Source organism: Anser cygnoides, chromosome 4 (genome assembly GCF_040182565.1).
Source record: "Anser cygnoides isolate HZ-2024a breed goose chromosome 4, Taihu_goose_T2T_genome, whole genome shotgun sequence".
NCBI lineage: Eukaryota > Metazoa > Chordata > Aves > Anseriformes > Anatidae > Anser > Anser cygnoides.
The window spans coordinates 80,130,503-80,147,185 of NC_089876.1; the positions used below are offsets into that span (position 1 = coordinate 80,130,503).

The window sequence follows — 16,683 nt, forward strand, 5'->3', positions numbered from 1 at the left end:
AAATAGAGTATCAGTAGTGAAATGAAGATACCAAGGTTTTATTCCAAGTCATGTCACTGATTCACTAGATGACAATTTCTCTTATGGCCTCTGTAAGTAGGAAAAAATAATAGTGTAACAAAATCGCTGCACTTCATTAATGTTTTAAAAGTGCTTTTATGTCTCTAGTTAAAAGGCACTATGCCAAGTATTTTACATTGTAATGGCATTACAAATATCTACAATAAAGAAAACTATGTGAAAGCTGCTTTTTCATAATCCCTTTAATCCTTATATGAAAATCAGCATCTGTGAATGCTAAAAATATATTTTGAATGTTTTGGTTCCCTGAGAAAGACGGACTAGTTAACTAGGAAAGTATATTTGAAGTGTAGTAGGAGCCACGATCTATTAGTTGTTAATAGTTATTAACATATTTTGTTATCATGGGTACAAATCAAATCATTTTTAAAGTGCACTTCCATAGTTAAATTCTAAAATGGCAATGTAATTGGAGAAAGGCAGTGAAATGTAACTGTTGCAATACTTATGTAAAAAAAAAAAAAGTTAGTGATGGATCTTTTGAGGCCATACAAAGCAAGTAAGGGTTGTCCAACAAATAAGTGTTGAGTCAGTGGGAGCAGCAAGAATTAATAACAGTAACATAAAAAGGGATAAATCTATTTACCAAGCATTGCTTTTCCTTGGCCATATAAGTAAGTCAGATTTGTGGCACATTTCTGCAAAACTATTTGTCTCATTAACGCTGGATTTCTGCTGGATCAAACTCAAAGAATCCAGCCCTTAATTGCCCATATTGGTATAATTTAATTCATAACATAGAATATATTGTAATTCAAACATGAAAGCACTACATACAAATTTCCTCCATTTTTCAAACTTGCACATAGAAAGCCTTGCCTATGTGGATTTCATTTCCATGTATCGAAGGGAAGGGGACAGGATTTCTAAATAGCAAATGTTATTTAGAATTCACAAATCGTAAAAAGCCAGGAAAGGGAAGCATGATGCTTATCTCACAGAGATGATACTACAAGGTCAAGTGTCCTTAGACATTTTGAATTTCCATGGCCACCAAGTATTTACCAGATAATCCAAAGCCTTAACTGACTTTGGAACCAGTATAGGACAATCTTTGCCTGATGAGTTTAGGATGATTTAGTTTGTCAGTCACAAGCAATGTGTCTCTTATTGCTCCAAATATTTTCTTTTGTGAATAATACTTTGATTACAGAGAACTAGAAAGTATGTCCAACTCCCTGATACCGAACGGCAGCTGAACCATGTATGGTTTTACAAAATACTGGGACAGCACAGGCTCTCATTGCAAAATCTTAACCTGGTTTAGGTATCTCTGTGTCAGAATACAAAGTTTCTGCTTTAGGGCATTGCTCTAAAGTTGCTCCTTTGTTGTGAGTCACCACAGTAGATTTAGCCTTTCCCAGAGAAGTAGATAATTGTCTGTACAGACTTTGCAGGCGCTGCCTCCACTGGCTTACCAGGCAAATCTCAAAGAATACTGACATGTATGAGGTTGCATATGTAAATATTATAGCTGAAAGACACAGAGAGGAGGAAATTTAGCATATGTGGATTGCAGTCGTGCGTTGCCATGAATTAAATCATGGAACTTGTACTGCATAGACTGTTGATACCTTTATATGATAGCTATCTGTCTCTTACTGTGCATCAGTAATCTGTCAGGTAATTGCTATGAGAAGTATGTCCGTACCCATTCGACGAAAAACAAATGAACAAAGCTGCTTAAGAACATCTACCAGAAAACAAATATAAAAATCATGGCATCCTAAAGCAAGGAGTACAGGTTAACAGAGTAAATTATTTCATATAATTGGGAAGGCTTTAAGTGTAAAAGCGTTAAAAGTCTTGTGTTTGTTACATGCTGGAACATGATCTTACAAGTGTTTTTAGCCTTTAGACCACCCTTATCGAAGGTGCATGTGTCACTTAATTGTTGCTTGCCAAGACAGCTGTCTGTACAGAAATGACCATCAGAGAAATAACCTTGCTTGCTCGGATCTGTCCCTGGAGAGAAGGGTGGGCTCAGGTCTTATCCTCCAGCTTTTCTCAGACACAAGGCCATAGACAATAACATGCTGAGCTCTCCAGAAGTGGTATTACCATTATTAATAATGCTGTTAATGAGGAAATCTAGTTGATTAATACAGAGGGCCATCTAGCCGAGAAGACTTCTATTTCTGTATTAGATCATTTTTGGAGCACTAACGGCAGGATATGTGTTTATCTGGGGGGTTGCACACGTGTGTGTTCTTATAACCTTGTCCTAAATGAAAGGAATGCAATTTTATTGAATTTTATTTATTCGTTACAAAAATGAAGGAGATTCTAAAACCCTCTTTTGCTCTTTGCTCACTCTATCAAAATACTCTTTTGTATGCTAAACACGATCACATTGTAGATAGTACTTCAGAAAAGGTGCACGTTCTCTTAGTGTTTATCCTGCTACAAATATACTTTGACTAGGTTGCTATTAATTATTTTTATGTTTTCATGACTTCTTAGCCAATTAGTAAGGCTGTTTTCTTTTTTTTGTTTGTTTTCCTAACGTTAATCCCAAGTTTGACAAACCAGCTTAATGACGCGTCTTTAAAACTGGTATTGTTTTGAACCTAGGGATTTTTCCAACTCAAGGATTCTCTTGTTTCGGCCTCAGAAATGAACTCTAAAAAATAGCTGAGAATTTTCCAATGCAGGACTTCATTAAAGAAATGTACAGACAACCACGGACATTATGAATAATATATGCAGGAAAAATTAAGTACATGTTCTCAATCTTTACCCGTTGTTTACACAGTTCTTCCTTTTTAAGGCAGTCATTTCTCGCATTTGTAATAATAAATATGTAATTTTTTTCCAAGGAATGTAATGCAAGGCTGAGTATATTAAAGATTCCCCAGCAGGAAAGACTTGGGAACTAAACATAGCATTGTAAAGGGAGTTGAATGATAACGTTTAGTTCTGTGATCAGTCTTAGGAAAACTGATGTCAGCTTCAGTGTTAGGTGCTTTTTGAGTTCCTCCCAGGAAAGAGTCATCGTGTTTATTACTAAAGAAACAACATTCATCAACCCCCAAGCTCAGCTGCATGAACCCAGTAGCTCCAGTCTTGCTTTGGAACAGCCAAGTCACCACTAAATATAATTTAAACTTCAACAAAAAGATCTGTGCATGAACTCCTAGGCCCAGAAGCAATTCCAGCTCATCATTGTACTTAACAGCACAGTCAGGTTTGTGGAATGCGACTGTCTAGACACAGGGTCGCCAAGATCCAGTATTTCCAACAAGCTCTCCCAGTTTCTGGAACCTAGTTTTAGATTTCTAAAATTTGTTTATCCTTAGCCCTTCAGGAAACATGTATCTTGTTGTATCCTATAATCTTAAACCCCTGTTCTCACATGACAGAAATTGAGAATCCATCCAACTGCCTACCTCTGCAAAGACTTAAAGTAGAAGGTGGGGATAAGTGATTGAGTTTGGTCATCTGTGAGAGAAATATAAAAGGCTAGAGAGGCTGAGGATGGAGCAGGCCAAAGAGATGATTCAGTCAGAGATAATACAAGTCAAGTTTTGTTGTTTTGAAGATATAATCTACTACTACTTACAGTATAAATGTTTTTCTAAAAGAATACCAAACATACCACTTTTAAAATGTATCTGTTATGTGATGAGACATGAATCAGTGATATTGAGTTGCGCAAACTTTGTTAGATACAGCAATTACGCCAAACAGACAAATTTTAGAAGACATATATTATGCAACAGACGTAATTTGGTGATATTTGGTTGCATAAACTTAACATTGTTAGATATGGCAAACAGATAACTTGAGAAACAGCTCAACAAGTTTTCTTACTTGTAGCCAAGCTGTCGACAGACTACAGCTGCATCCTTATCAGACCATCCATCATCACAAATTGTGCCCCACAGACCATTGATAAAAATCTCTACACGTCCTTCCTTCTTATTCTCACCATCCATCAGCCTGATGGGAGGACCTGGGAATAAATTACAGCTGTCAACCCACAACAACATAAGCAAGAACTAGTACTTTAAGTCATTACATTCAGCATACAGGGTCAACTGATCTTTATGCTCAGCAAGCCTAATGTCAGCTGATAAAGTAGTCACATATTTTTCCCTAGCTGACAAAAGGAAATAGTTTGTACAAAGTGTAAGGCATTATGAAATACTACTGTACTCTCTGTGCTTTGAACTTCATAGTGCGTAGGGCATAGGGCATAACTTGACCACAGTGGGCACAGAACAATTTTCCCCTTAATGGCAAAGACACCTGAGGTGTGTTTGTTGTGGTAGCCATCCATGGGACACCTTCTCCGTTGTGGATAAATGTAACTATACCTGAGTTCATAAATCCATTCTCAGACCGGTTGCTACCACTCGTCTTACCACAATATCATCATAAAAGTACAGCATCGTGCTGAAATTCAGTTATTACTTACTTGTTATACATGCTGTTCTGTAGCGTATTTTGTGTGATAGCATAACGATCTACAGTAAAGTGTGATTATTTTTCTAGCATTTTAAATTGATTTTTTATTCAGATATGTTCATAATACAAAATCTCACTCGTGGATTAGTCAGACTTGATTAATCATGATTTGTTCAGTGCTCAGCCTATAGTTAAATTTTGAAACATTAAGTGAAGTACATATTTGATTCTTACTTACATTAAGACTCCTTTATAGTATGAAGGTAGCCTTAAAACAGTTACGAATTCCTTTGAGGTCTCTTTATACTGTTTAAGTGAGAATCACATTCTGAATCTTCTACTATGCCATCTTTATTGTCTGATTAGCATTCCTTATTTTGAATAATTGGTAAGGTTGTCCTTCATCCTTCTAATCTATTCCAAATCTCTTCTAACACTGTAAGGATGAGAAATTAATTAATTTTGCTCTTAAATAAAAGCCTATTTTGAGATACTTGCTTTTGAAATTTAATTCAGATTAATTTAGGGCATGAATTACCTTAATCTGGTGCAGAGCTGGTTAAATCTGGTTTAATTCACTGATTAAATTAGGGAAAAAAAAGTCTTTTTGCTTCAAATGTAATTTAAAGCATATTGTTCTCATTGGAGTTCATAGTGCCTGGACAGTTACAAGTGTTTGCTTCATCAACTTTCTGTTTAGTTACATTGTCAGGATCTTATATACTAAACAAATGTTGTGGGTTTTATGGTATATTGTATTTTTAGTATCCCTTAATGTCTGTATTTCCTCAAGTTATATCATCTACTCATATTTTTCCACTGAATTCATTCTTAAAGGGAGAGAAAAAATGCTTTTTTCAAGTGCTGGAAAGTAAAGAGCAACAATAGAGTCTTTGTCCCCTGTCTAGTCAGGAAGCCTGTAGGAAATGTTAGACACACCATCTTCATTTTGTTGTTGAAATGATGTGTTGCACCGGAAGAATGTGATTTAGGTGTAAATTATATTACCCAGCTAGAGGCATGGGATATTCACAATACAGTATATCTGTTTTATTGTTAACTCATCAGCCTGTGTTTTAGCATGTATTTATTTATGAGCACAAAATTAATATGACTTTCTGGTAATGGGGATGTGAGAATGTTGCCATGTGGATGCATTTAACTGAACCGGACCTCCTTCAGCTAAGATTACACTTTATAGGAACTTGAGCAAAGCAGCACAGATGGTTTGCATCTGCAAAGACAGCAGTGATGATTTGGATTCCTGTTATTTTTGGTCTGAGAAAATTCTTTCTACCAAATATGATTCAACATCATCTATACATAATGGAACTGTACTGCAAAATAAAACATTCATTGGATTCTTAAAGGTCAAAAGGCTGTAAAGAAAAAGACCAGAAAGAGGGAGAGACTAGAAAAGTGCATGTGGAAGTGCAGATTGTTTTAAGAACAGGTAGCAATGCCATGCAGTGAATCCATGTCTTAGTTTCCAACATAGGCCTTCAGTTTGTAATTTCCAGAGAACATACAAGTCCATTAGATTTCAGGAGAAGCAGTGAGTCTAATTCCACTAGCTCCTTTGTTAATTCTAGTTTTGAAATCAACTAAAATATACCTGGTTAAATTTCAAAGAATATTGGCAAGAATTTTGTAAAAAGTTCCTGGCAAGTAATGACATTTGTATGTAGCAAATCAAAAAACTGAAGCCTGTTTTCAGAAATGCTGAGCAACACATTGTTCCAGTCTTTTTATTGTGCATATCTGATAGCCATAATTCTTGTTTGATTATCTACATCTGGATTTAGGAATCTTTGGAAAACATTTGTATGTGCTTTGTTCTACAATATCTCTATGTAGTTGGTATTTCTCTCTGATTTCTTAACTGTTTTTTATTCTTTCTTCATGCAAGTTTGTATGCTTTTTGGCATTGGAATTGGCTTTTCGATCTGTGTTTGTGTCATTCTGTCCTGGTCAGCACCCAGGCACAATCAGGTGAGAGACAATAGTAATACAGAAAGGATGTCATGCTTCTCACCCTTTCTTCCTGCTCTCTCTGAATTTGCCTTCTTTCTTTGTAGCTCTTTTTTCAGACTGTCTGTATGTAAGGCCATAGGAGGATATACTATTGATTTATATTTTTCAATGTACAGTTTCCTCTCCAACTTTTGATAATACAAGGCAGTTCCTTAGAACTTGGAGAGTGCTGAGTGCAATGCAGTGTACCACTGGGAAGGGCTGAAAAGTTCTAAAATCCAATGAAGTTATCTTCATTTAGATTTAGAGAATCTAAACAGGACCGCTGGAATCTGACTTTGCTACTTTGCAAATTCATGCTGATCTCTCTCTACTGTTTCCTTATGATCTTCAGGAAAAAAATGAGCTTTTCCCCTTCCTCGTCTTAAACTGAGTACTTCTGCCAAACATTAAGATTTTGGGCACCCTTTTAAGTACACTGTGCTTTGCTCGGATCTGTACCCACAGCATTACTCCAGTTGAGATGTTACCAAAGAGCTGCCTTACCAAGCGAGAGCTTACGGCTGTCATTATCTGGGTGGCAAATGAGTCTGACATCCTCCTGGTGGCTGCAGTCATGCTTTCCCCACTCTCTCCTTGAGCACTGCAGGAGGTTTGTCTCCTTCCCTGAGCAGCTGACATCATCCAGCCAGATGGGAGCAGAGTTTCCTTCTGAGTAGCTCTCCGGCACGCTTTTTCTGTACCTGTGTAACAAACACGTGTACATAATGTTTGGGTCCACAGTGATCAGAAGGCATGTGATACTTCAGCACTAGAATGGAAATGAATTGTTTCTTAAGAAGTAAGGATTTCTCAAGCGTAACAGTGGACAGTATTAACCATGACAGAGCAGGTTCAGTTAGCATTAAAATCAATGAGAGCACCATATGCTTGTTTCCTGATAATGCATATTTTTAAGGCATTACTGTTACATTGAACCAGACTTGAGAATGTATCACCTTTGATTAAGGCCTCTGTTCAACCAATTACACATCTGTCTCACTGACTTTGGGACTTAAAGCATGTTCTTAGTATCATATATACATGTTAATGTCAGGGTCTCGGCTTTTTTGAATGTGATCTGATATGGTATGAAGGCACAACAACGATTACCTAGTGAGAGTGCATCTTCTAACCACAGCCAGTGTGAAAAATAGTTAAGAACGAATTCATGAAACTAGTGGGAATTTCTCTAAAATATATTTTTCAATACATAACAGTGTCTCAGGGCTAGACTGTGGGGTTTTTTTGAGCTAGATCCACAAGGATTTATACCTTGGAAGTCTCTGTGATTTTTGAAGACTGTTCCGTGAGCAAAGATTTTGAAGAATTGATCTTTTTTAGGTAAAGTAGAACACAACAAATCTATTATTCTCTGTGGATCACTTAGCCAAAAAGATGATTGGAAGGATCTCAGTGAATGGAGACTGCTGAACCATAGACTGAGCTGAAGCTTTTTGTCCTACCTAAACTGAAGCCATGAATATTTGATGGAGACTGAGGGAAGCAGGCTTTAATGGATCATAACTCAGTAGTTTCTAGGAAGCACTCACCTAATATTAATAAAACAGCCTCTTGAAGAATATAGGGTTCATGTAAATATCTATCATCATTGTCAAGTCAAAGAGTCAGATAACTAATACCAAGTAATCTTACTTAAATCCCAGCTGCCGGCAAACCACCTGTGTATTCAGCTCTGTCCACCCATCATCGCAGATTGTGCCCCACTGCCCAGCATAATAGACCTCCAGGCGTCCCTCATGACCGCCTTTCCCACTTGTAAGCCTTAATGCACCATCTGTGTCATTAACAAGTAAGGAAAAACAAAAACAAGAATCAGTTTTTCTTAGGTCCAATTATTGTTCTGAAATAAAATGAATAGCATCATATTTTACTGTATCTCATTATTCGATTACTAAATCTAGTGCTGGTCACTGAATGCCACTTAATGAGAAGATGAAAGAAATGCCATAATGCACCCAGGGTGTTGGGAAGTGTTGCATAATACAATTGCTTAAGTGCCAGAGAAAAAGTGTGAGATTTTGATCCCCCAAGCCCTTATTACACGCCAACTTCACAGGAATGGGTTCTAATTGCATGATGTCATTGTACAGACACCCTAGCATTTTCTTCATGTATTCTGCTCTTTCCCGTTGCTTTTATGCTTTACTGTTACTGATAGATGCGATACATGGTTAAGGCATGCCCTGTACAGTAAGTGCCAGTTAGCATGCTGCAGAAGAACCAAGGCTTTGTGTGGAATAATGAGGTTTTCTGTACCTCTAAAATTTCCACAGGCAACAGCCAGCTCTTTTTGATACTGCCACATGTTATTACTGGGGGGGGTTGTGCAACCACAGACTTTAAAAATTCTCTCTCCAGAGATGACAGTTCTGCATGTGTCACTGTTGTTCTTATGTGTTTATCGGTAATTGAACTACCTGCAAGAGGCGTACAGGAGACACCAGCATCTTCTTTGTGGCCGCAGTTGTGTTCCTGCCAGGAGCTTTTTGGACACTGTTCTATAGATAACTCGTTTCCTGTACAGCGCACTTCATCCAGCAGCACGGGGCCTGAGCCTTCTCCAAAGTAAGCCTGGCTCCATGCCTTGGCAACACCCCTGTCAGAATGGAACAAACACCGAGTCAAGTACAGGCAAGCTGAAGAGTCTTGGGTGCAGTGGGAACAGCTAAAATCTTGCATATCCAGCTTCTAAAATAGCAAACAGGACTGCCTGAGAAGCTGCTGCTCAGGTAACCAGCTGACAGTGCTGCCTGTGTTATACCTCTACTGCGATGTCATTCTGTGCCCAGATTCCATCTCAGCTTCAGTTCAACTACAGCTGAACTTAAGCATGCTGTTTTGACATTTTCATAGTTTGAACGTGCTTTTGACATCAAATCCATTGTTTCATATTTATGACGCTTTCCTTTTCTGTCTCTTAATTTTTAAGCATAACATTCCTAAAAAAAGATTGTAGATTTACAGATGGGTACGAGGCTTCCACTTTTAATTTTCATCTAATATTTATATGTGGTCATAATAATCCTATAGATTCCTACAGCGACTTTCATCTGTTGACCCCAAAGCATATTAAACAAATCTCAAATACATATCTGAAGCAGCTAAACGTGATTTTTCTCCATTTAGTCATTTAAAAACCGTGGTAAAGAGATCTTAAGTGAATTGACAACGTCCTGAGGTAAATTAGTTGTAGAAATAAGAACAGCAAACAGACCAATAAGTACCCTTGTGCTTGTTATACACATTATGTCAGCATAGGGGATTTTGAGCACAAAAACCTACATAAACTGAAAACACTCCATTGGTTCAGCATTACAGAAATCATGCAATATTCAACACTTTATGATCTATCAGGATTTTTCCAGTTCTATTTGTTAAGATAAAATGTCTTTCATATCTAAATGATTTTTCATGGTTTGTTTTCCTTCCACTCAATGGTTTCTCCATTAATATATCCAGTCTTGTTTTTATGCAAGTGTTTTCAATATCTGTCTTATTATGAATATCATTACATAACACCTAGCAGGAAAGGGATATTCAGTTTATACTGAACACATGACAGATCTTGGCTTTTTTGTTTCAGACTGTAGTCATTCAAACTCTTAAAAGGCTTTTGCAAAGGTGTGTCAGAATTGTCCATTGCTGTGATCTTTTCAGTGTGAGTTGCATTAGTTCACGTTTTTAAGGCAGTGCTTTATTGATCCGTATATGGATTTAGATAGATGTGGATTTCATTTCTACTGCTTTGTATAAAGCTATACAATCTGTTCTCTCTTTCTATAGGAAAACAATACTAAATTTACAGTTTGTGATCATACAAATTCTTAATAAACAGTAAAAGGGGTATGGGAAAAATAACAACAATAAGAGGCTTACAAAAAGTTAAATCAAGATCAGAAAAAAGTTCTATGAAAAGGAAGGAAGTAGGAAGTCGTGGTAGATACCATGTAGATGATATGCGCCCAGTAAATAAAAGCACATATGAGAAAGGTAGATTAAATAATCTGTGTTTTCCATTCATGTCTTGTTTAAAATCTGTTTGTTTTTCATATTGTTAAGCTGAAGCGCTTCAGTCTTAAAAGTGCTGTGAATTTTCAGACTGTTTCTCTGATGACCAGATGCCTTCTTCAAGTAGTGGGGTGCACGGAAAATATCAAAAAGCAAGTCTTATTTACTCAGCAGGGAGGTGAGCTGTGATCTGCAATTGCTTCAGAGAAGCAATTGAGCAAAACAAAAATATCCTCGAGCACTCAGCAAGTAACATTTTAGCAAAACACATTCTGCTTTCTTCTGGGAATTTATCAGAGCAAGTTTGTAAATTCAGTCTGAAGCTAGTACCCTTTTTTTTGAGAGAGATTTTTAATTAGACATTACCTTTTCTTTAGAATGACCTTTCTAATTCCAAATAACATATTAACATGCATGGTCATCTAATGATGATTCTATCATTAACCATATACACAAGAGGACTGAACTGACATCACACAATCTTTACATGCTACTAATACCTGTAATGCCTTTCTTTGACTTTTTTTTTTTTTTAATGTAGTCTTTTCTACGTAAGCCTTAGACTTAAAAGGAAAATAAACTGGGGAAAAATGGAAATCTGGTGTCAAAGGAGCATGTTGGTTCCCACACGGCTCACCAGTACGTTTAGAAGTTTTGTAAGTACAGCACAGATCTCAGCCTTTTGAGCTAATTTGAATGGCACCAGCAGGAGTACATGGCCTCAGTTTCAGGTTAAAAAATGAGTGCACTCTGTGGGCTATCGGTTAACACTACAAAGCTTGCTGCCTTCACCACCACTTCTTTTAATTCTTCATAATTCCAGCAGAGTTTTGCAGGTGAATTCTATCCCAATCTCCTCTGCACTGACCTGTTTAGTTCTCAGCCCAGGCTGTCTCATATATGTCCCTAGTCCTCCCTGGTTTTATATCTTAGTATCGTCTCTGCATCTTGCTCATTCTTTCCCTCTCCAACCCATCTGCCTTTTATCCCAGTTGTCCCCATCTCCTTCGTCTGTGATTCAGCAGTTCTCCACTTTGCCTCCCAGTTCTGCAGCATCTTTCGTCATGTACTAGATAGTTATCCTCTGTGTGGTATCAAAATCACCCCTGGCTGTTCAGAAGAGGAGCAAGAAAATTCTGTTGTGCTGCTATGACTAGATTATGGACCATGCTTAGTTCAGACAGAATCACTTGCATCTTACTTGGTATCTACTTCAAAATTTCAAACTGGTATCTACTCAGTGCATGCAAGCTGACAGTTTTCAGAGATTCATGACTTAAATCTTCAGAGATTCTCACAGGTAGGCCAAAAAGATTATCCTTTCTGACAAAAGCAGTGCTCTCGCTCCAAAGCAAGGATGCTGTTAAAACTCTTCAGCTGAATGGAAATGGATGCAAGGATTTTAACAGTAAAAGCAACTTCCTTGTCTTCACCTAGGGTTTTTGACTGCAACTTTTCTGAAATTGTAATGCATGTTCAATAAAAAGTCAGAATTTATTCTGAGAAAGATCCTTTGTCTGTGTTACAGACAAAATTGCATCTATCATATGACACTGAAAACCGGATCGTATAAATCAAAGTTCCAGAGACTTGAAAGTATTGGCACTGTACCTGACCTTTCTATAAATAAACGTAGTTTCTGCTTCGAAGAATTAGTGCAATTTTAAAGGAACATCTTTGGAAAACTCCAGGCTATGTATCTTACTACCTTCCCTGCTTTGCTGCTGGAGTAGAAAACATGTAGAAAAACAAACCCAAGGCCAAGCTGCCGACAGACAACTTCAGCATCTGCGTCATCCCACTGATCATCACAGATAGTGCCCCACTGGCCCGCATGGTAGACTTCTACTCTTCCTTCATAAGCGTTGTTTCCACCAGCCAGCCGGATCGGAGTAAAGACAGAAGCTGTGATCAAACACAGATTATAGGAACAGGTCATTTTGTTATCCTGATAGTAAAGGGAAAAGAGGGTTTCTCTGATGCTGCTCAAGAATTAGATTTTAATTTTTCTAATTAGATGGAAAACCTGAAATTAAACTTGCTAGAAATTAGCAAGCTTCCCCTGAGCTCCACTCTCAGAGGATGAAAAATATTATACAAACAAGAAGCCGTACTGCTCTCGAGTTTCTTAAGTGTCCACAGATACTTAGGACCAAGTACTACACCCTGTCAGTGGTTGCATTTCTACCAATAAGGGCAAAACTGGTGCTGTACAAGCTTGGTCTCAGAAGACAAAATCTGTAAGAGGCAAAAAATTCTTTCATTGCCACAGAAGTAGAATTTCACCCTCATGTTTTCATGTGAAAGCATGGAAATCTCATTGACTATAATGCCTCACTTTAATTGTGCAAGTATTGTGTCCTTCCTTAACCTGTCAGCCTGTTTCTGAGATGTGGTTTCATTTTTGGTCTTTTCAAATAATTAGACCTTTTGTGGTGCAGCAGGAAATGTTCTTGGAAGCATCACTTCCACAGAAAGTTATAACAGAAACAGCTTAAAACCATGTAAAAAAATTAGTCACTTTTGTATTTAAAAGATTATTTCAAAGTTTAACCATATATAGCATTTGAATGGTGTACAATGTGATTCATTTTTGCGTATGCCTTCCAACCAATTAATGCTACTATTTCATCTATTTATTGGCTGAAATAAAAAAATCGAGGGAATTTCTCCAAGTCTATCTTACTATTCAGTGGTGTGAAATGTTTTTGTTGTTGTTGTTGCTGGGTTTGTTTCTTTTGTACTTAATTAAAATGCTAATGCCAGTAAACCCTGCAGAACAGGCAACTTCAGTAAACTTCATCTAGTCTGCAGAATCTCAGGATCAATTTAACTAATTTCAGATGTCCTGGGCTCTGAATTATTGATAATCTTGCTTTCAGCATTATTGAAACAGACAAAATGCCTTCAATATATTTATCTAAACAAAACAAGCTTTTCTGGTGAACATTTTTATAAGCAGAAGGAAAACCTTATGATCAAAACGTATAGTTTTCCAAATGTATAGTTTTCAGTTTCTTTAGGCAAAACTGTTTCTCTTGCCTTGGCCTTCAAGTTCTTTCCTAGCTTAAGGATTTTTCTTTCCTCTACACTACTGTTTTCTAAATTAAGAATAAAATTATGGTTTGGGAAGTCATTCGTCAAAATATTCCTGATGAATAGTGGAGCTTTAGGACAAAAATGCATCTACCTTTGGGTAGGAATGCAAGTAGGAGAGGAAAAGAAGCACAGGGTTGGCTGCAGCCATACAACATGTTTTGCTTACAGCTGAAGAGACTGCCACTGCAAGCTTCTCAGCACTGCCAGCCTTCCTTGCGGTCAGCAGCATCTTAAACCTGGTGGCATAACTGCCTATTTAGGTGCTGTTTATCATGTCAGTTAAAATGATATGAAATACCTTAAAAGCCTTGGTAATATGTTTTCCTGGTAATATCACTTGATTTGTATGAGTGATGTGTGAGGTGGCAATCTTCAGGTAGGAGACCTCGGAACTGCTGTTTTAAATGTACACAGAATAGGACAAAAACTTTATAGCTCTTTGTGCAGTGCCAGCCACAGTTACAGTAAGGAATGTAAGCCCAGGACTCTGATATCAGACACTTCTGTACTAAAGTTGTGTTTAGCCTCTGAGTGAAATTGGTGCTCCTCCCTATTGTTCAAGAAAAGCTAACAAATTGATGTGTAGCATGTGTGGCTACCAAAGAACCTCTGAGTGAGTAAGTAAATAAATAAATAAATAGCATGAGAGGGATAAACGATCCTACTTTTACAGCCAGAAGTCCCCTGGGGGATTCTAGCTGCTTCACCCTTCTTCACAACCTGGATCTCAAACCAACAATGTGCTTCTTGATTATAAAAAGGTAAAAGGTGGTTCTGCTAAGTTGCAGCTTGCACAGCATAGTGGAATCTGAAATAGTTAATGATGCTATGAGTCAATCTGTTTAATTTCCTGTTCCAAGAAGTCTAACAAAGTTTATTTATTTAATAATGATTAATTATTACTACTTCCATTTAAATAAGGTAAATACCATATTTTTTTTTGTTTTTTTGTTTGTTTGTTTGTTTGTTTTACCCAGGGAAGAGCTACACATGACAGCCGCAGCCATTTTTTGAGGACATGTTCCATCCTGCCAGATGTCTTTTTCACATGACAATATAGTTGCTTCATCACCACGACAACGCACTTCGCTCCAGTAAACAGGAATAAGGCCCAGTCCAGAAAATGGTATGTGTTTTGCTGTACCTTTTTCACTGTAAGAAGAATAATCAGGATGTTAGAGTTGGGGGCAAGGGGAGTGGAACATTTGTTTGTGAAATCTGTTCATTCCTGGTACTTATATACAAATCTTGGGGTAGAAAAGAAAGGGCTTTCTTGAACAGTGTAAAGTCATCACATTTTCATACAGTTCAGCATTGTCTTCTGCACAGAGCAAAGTAACAGTGTTACATATGTGACCCAGATCTTGACATTTTATCATGGGATATTTTAGTATACTGGCCTGTGCTGCTGCAAGGCCAGCCACATTCCTGTTCTCCCAGTTCTTAACTACAAAAATCAACACAGAAGTTCCTTCCACAGTCCATACGTGAACCTACAGTACCATACCGCAACAGATACACTTCCAAGAGAAATAATGCAGAGGGGCCTTTTTCTCCCTTCCCCATATGCATGTCATATAATATGGTTATGCTACAGGGCTTTAGAATCACCTCATGCCGCATTAGGTCAGGCTCATCTCCATTATTGTCTTTTCAGCCATTCCCATCCATCCATCCATCCATGCATCCATGCATCCATCCCCTGAACATTTATAAACAGCTTCCTTTCCTTCCCAGACTGAATCTACTTACTGAATGTTCTTATCTTCCATATAATGCCCAACAAAAATAAATTAAAAACAAAACCCAAGTATTGTAAAGTCAAAGGAGCAGAAAAATGGAAGCGCCTGAAAACCATCACTAAAACCTAGTGAATTCACCTTGTGGTGTATAGATCCACATTTCTGCCAAATACTCAAGACAACATAAACATAAACTTTCAACTACATGCTATTTCAAATACTTTCAAACACTTGCTTTTTTTTTTTTTTTGGCCTGGATTCAAGTTTAAGACATTTCTGTTAAAAAGACCCAGCCATTTACCCATATCACTGAACTACTTTTGCTAATAACAGTCTTGTTCAACTGAAATGTTTATTGGAATGGGATGGATATGGATATGGAAGGCAAAAAGGACTTAAATTCAAAATGAGGAAAGGAAATATTGCATGTAGGCACCTAAGTCATAAGCAAAATCACAGCCTCCAGATGGCTGAACTTTTATCCCATCTAATCCTTGTATTTTTTAAGTTGGCATGGTGTGTCCAGATTAATATTGAACATTATAAAACAGCTTAGATATTGTTCTGGCTTGCAGTCTTAAAAAGTGGAATAACAATTAGGAATGCCACAATGCAAATATGGTATCCTAGCCCCTGCTGCTTGTAGCAAACATAATCACTTCTTTGATATGTAACTGCAAGAAATGTTAGTAAGGCAATAAATCCAGCCATACTTTGTGGCTTATTGAGAAACTGCAAACTGAACGGAGTTCTAAGGGAGGATATCCAAGTAATATTTGTTTGCCTAACTTGGATAATATTGATTTTCTAGAAGCTGAATTTGCATTTTTAAAGCTTCCTGAAGGCATGGGCATTTTCTTCCTTTTCCTCAGTTTCATCTTGCTATTGGAATTGCAGCATCACTATAGGCATTATCTAGAGTTGAATGGCTAAATTATGTTAAAAGGTCCTGTTGATTAAATCCCCTCTGACAGCAGAGGGAAACAGTGGTCAATAAGGACAGTGAGCTGTTAGCACAGTTCAGGGACTTTCAAACACTGCAATATTACCCTGACCCTATAAAATGTTTTCATGAGAACGTAAAGCTGCAAAATTTGATTTTTTTTGTGTGTTTAGTTATCGAGGTGTAACAGTAAAAGTAAACCATACAGATTATCTAGTTGCAGGAAGATGCACACAGCAAAAATACCACATTTCCCCAAAAAATCTAGGATGCCTCCCAGATGTCTTTTGGCAGGATATTATGGACAATTACCAGGGTAACACCATGCTCCTGGAAACCAGGAATATTCCTAAGATTAGGAGG

General features: G+C 37.4%; 2 protein-coding genes across 8 annotated transcripts in view; one reads left to right on the plus strand and one right to left on the minus strand.

Moving 5' to 3' along the window:
- The window catches only part of LOC106038647 (bifunctional heparan sulfate N-deacetylase/N-sulfotransferase 3), a 491,131-nt gene extending 476,381 nt beyond the window's left edge, over positions 1-14,750 (plus strand). For all 3 annotated transcript variants that reach the window (XR_010831310.1, XR_010831312.1, XR_010831311.1), the window contains one exon: positions 14,613-14,750. The gene's annotated coding sequence lies outside the window, so the exon portion shown is untranslated. The remainder of the gene's footprint in view (positions 1-14,612) is intronic.
- PRSS12 (serine protease 12) overlaps positions 1-16,683 on the minus strand; it is a 42,284-nt gene that overhangs the window by 16,639 nt on the left and 8,962 nt on the right. For all 5 annotated transcript variants that reach the window (XM_066996484.1, XM_066996480.1, XM_066996485.1 and 2 more), the window contains 6 exons: positions 14,609-14,787; positions 12,291-12,441; positions 8,946-9,124; positions 8,161-8,302; positions 7,012-7,208; positions 3,895-4,036 (listed from right to left, as the gene is read on the minus strand). In XM_066996484.1, coding sequence (XP_066852585.1) covers positions 3,895-4,036; positions 7,012-7,208; positions 8,161-8,302; positions 8,946-9,124; positions 12,291-12,441; positions 14,609-14,787 — 990 coding nt within the window. The remainder of the gene's footprint in view (positions 1-3,894; positions 4,037-7,011; positions 7,209-8,160; positions 8,303-8,945; positions 9,125-12,290; positions 12,442-14,608; positions 14,788-16,683) is intronic.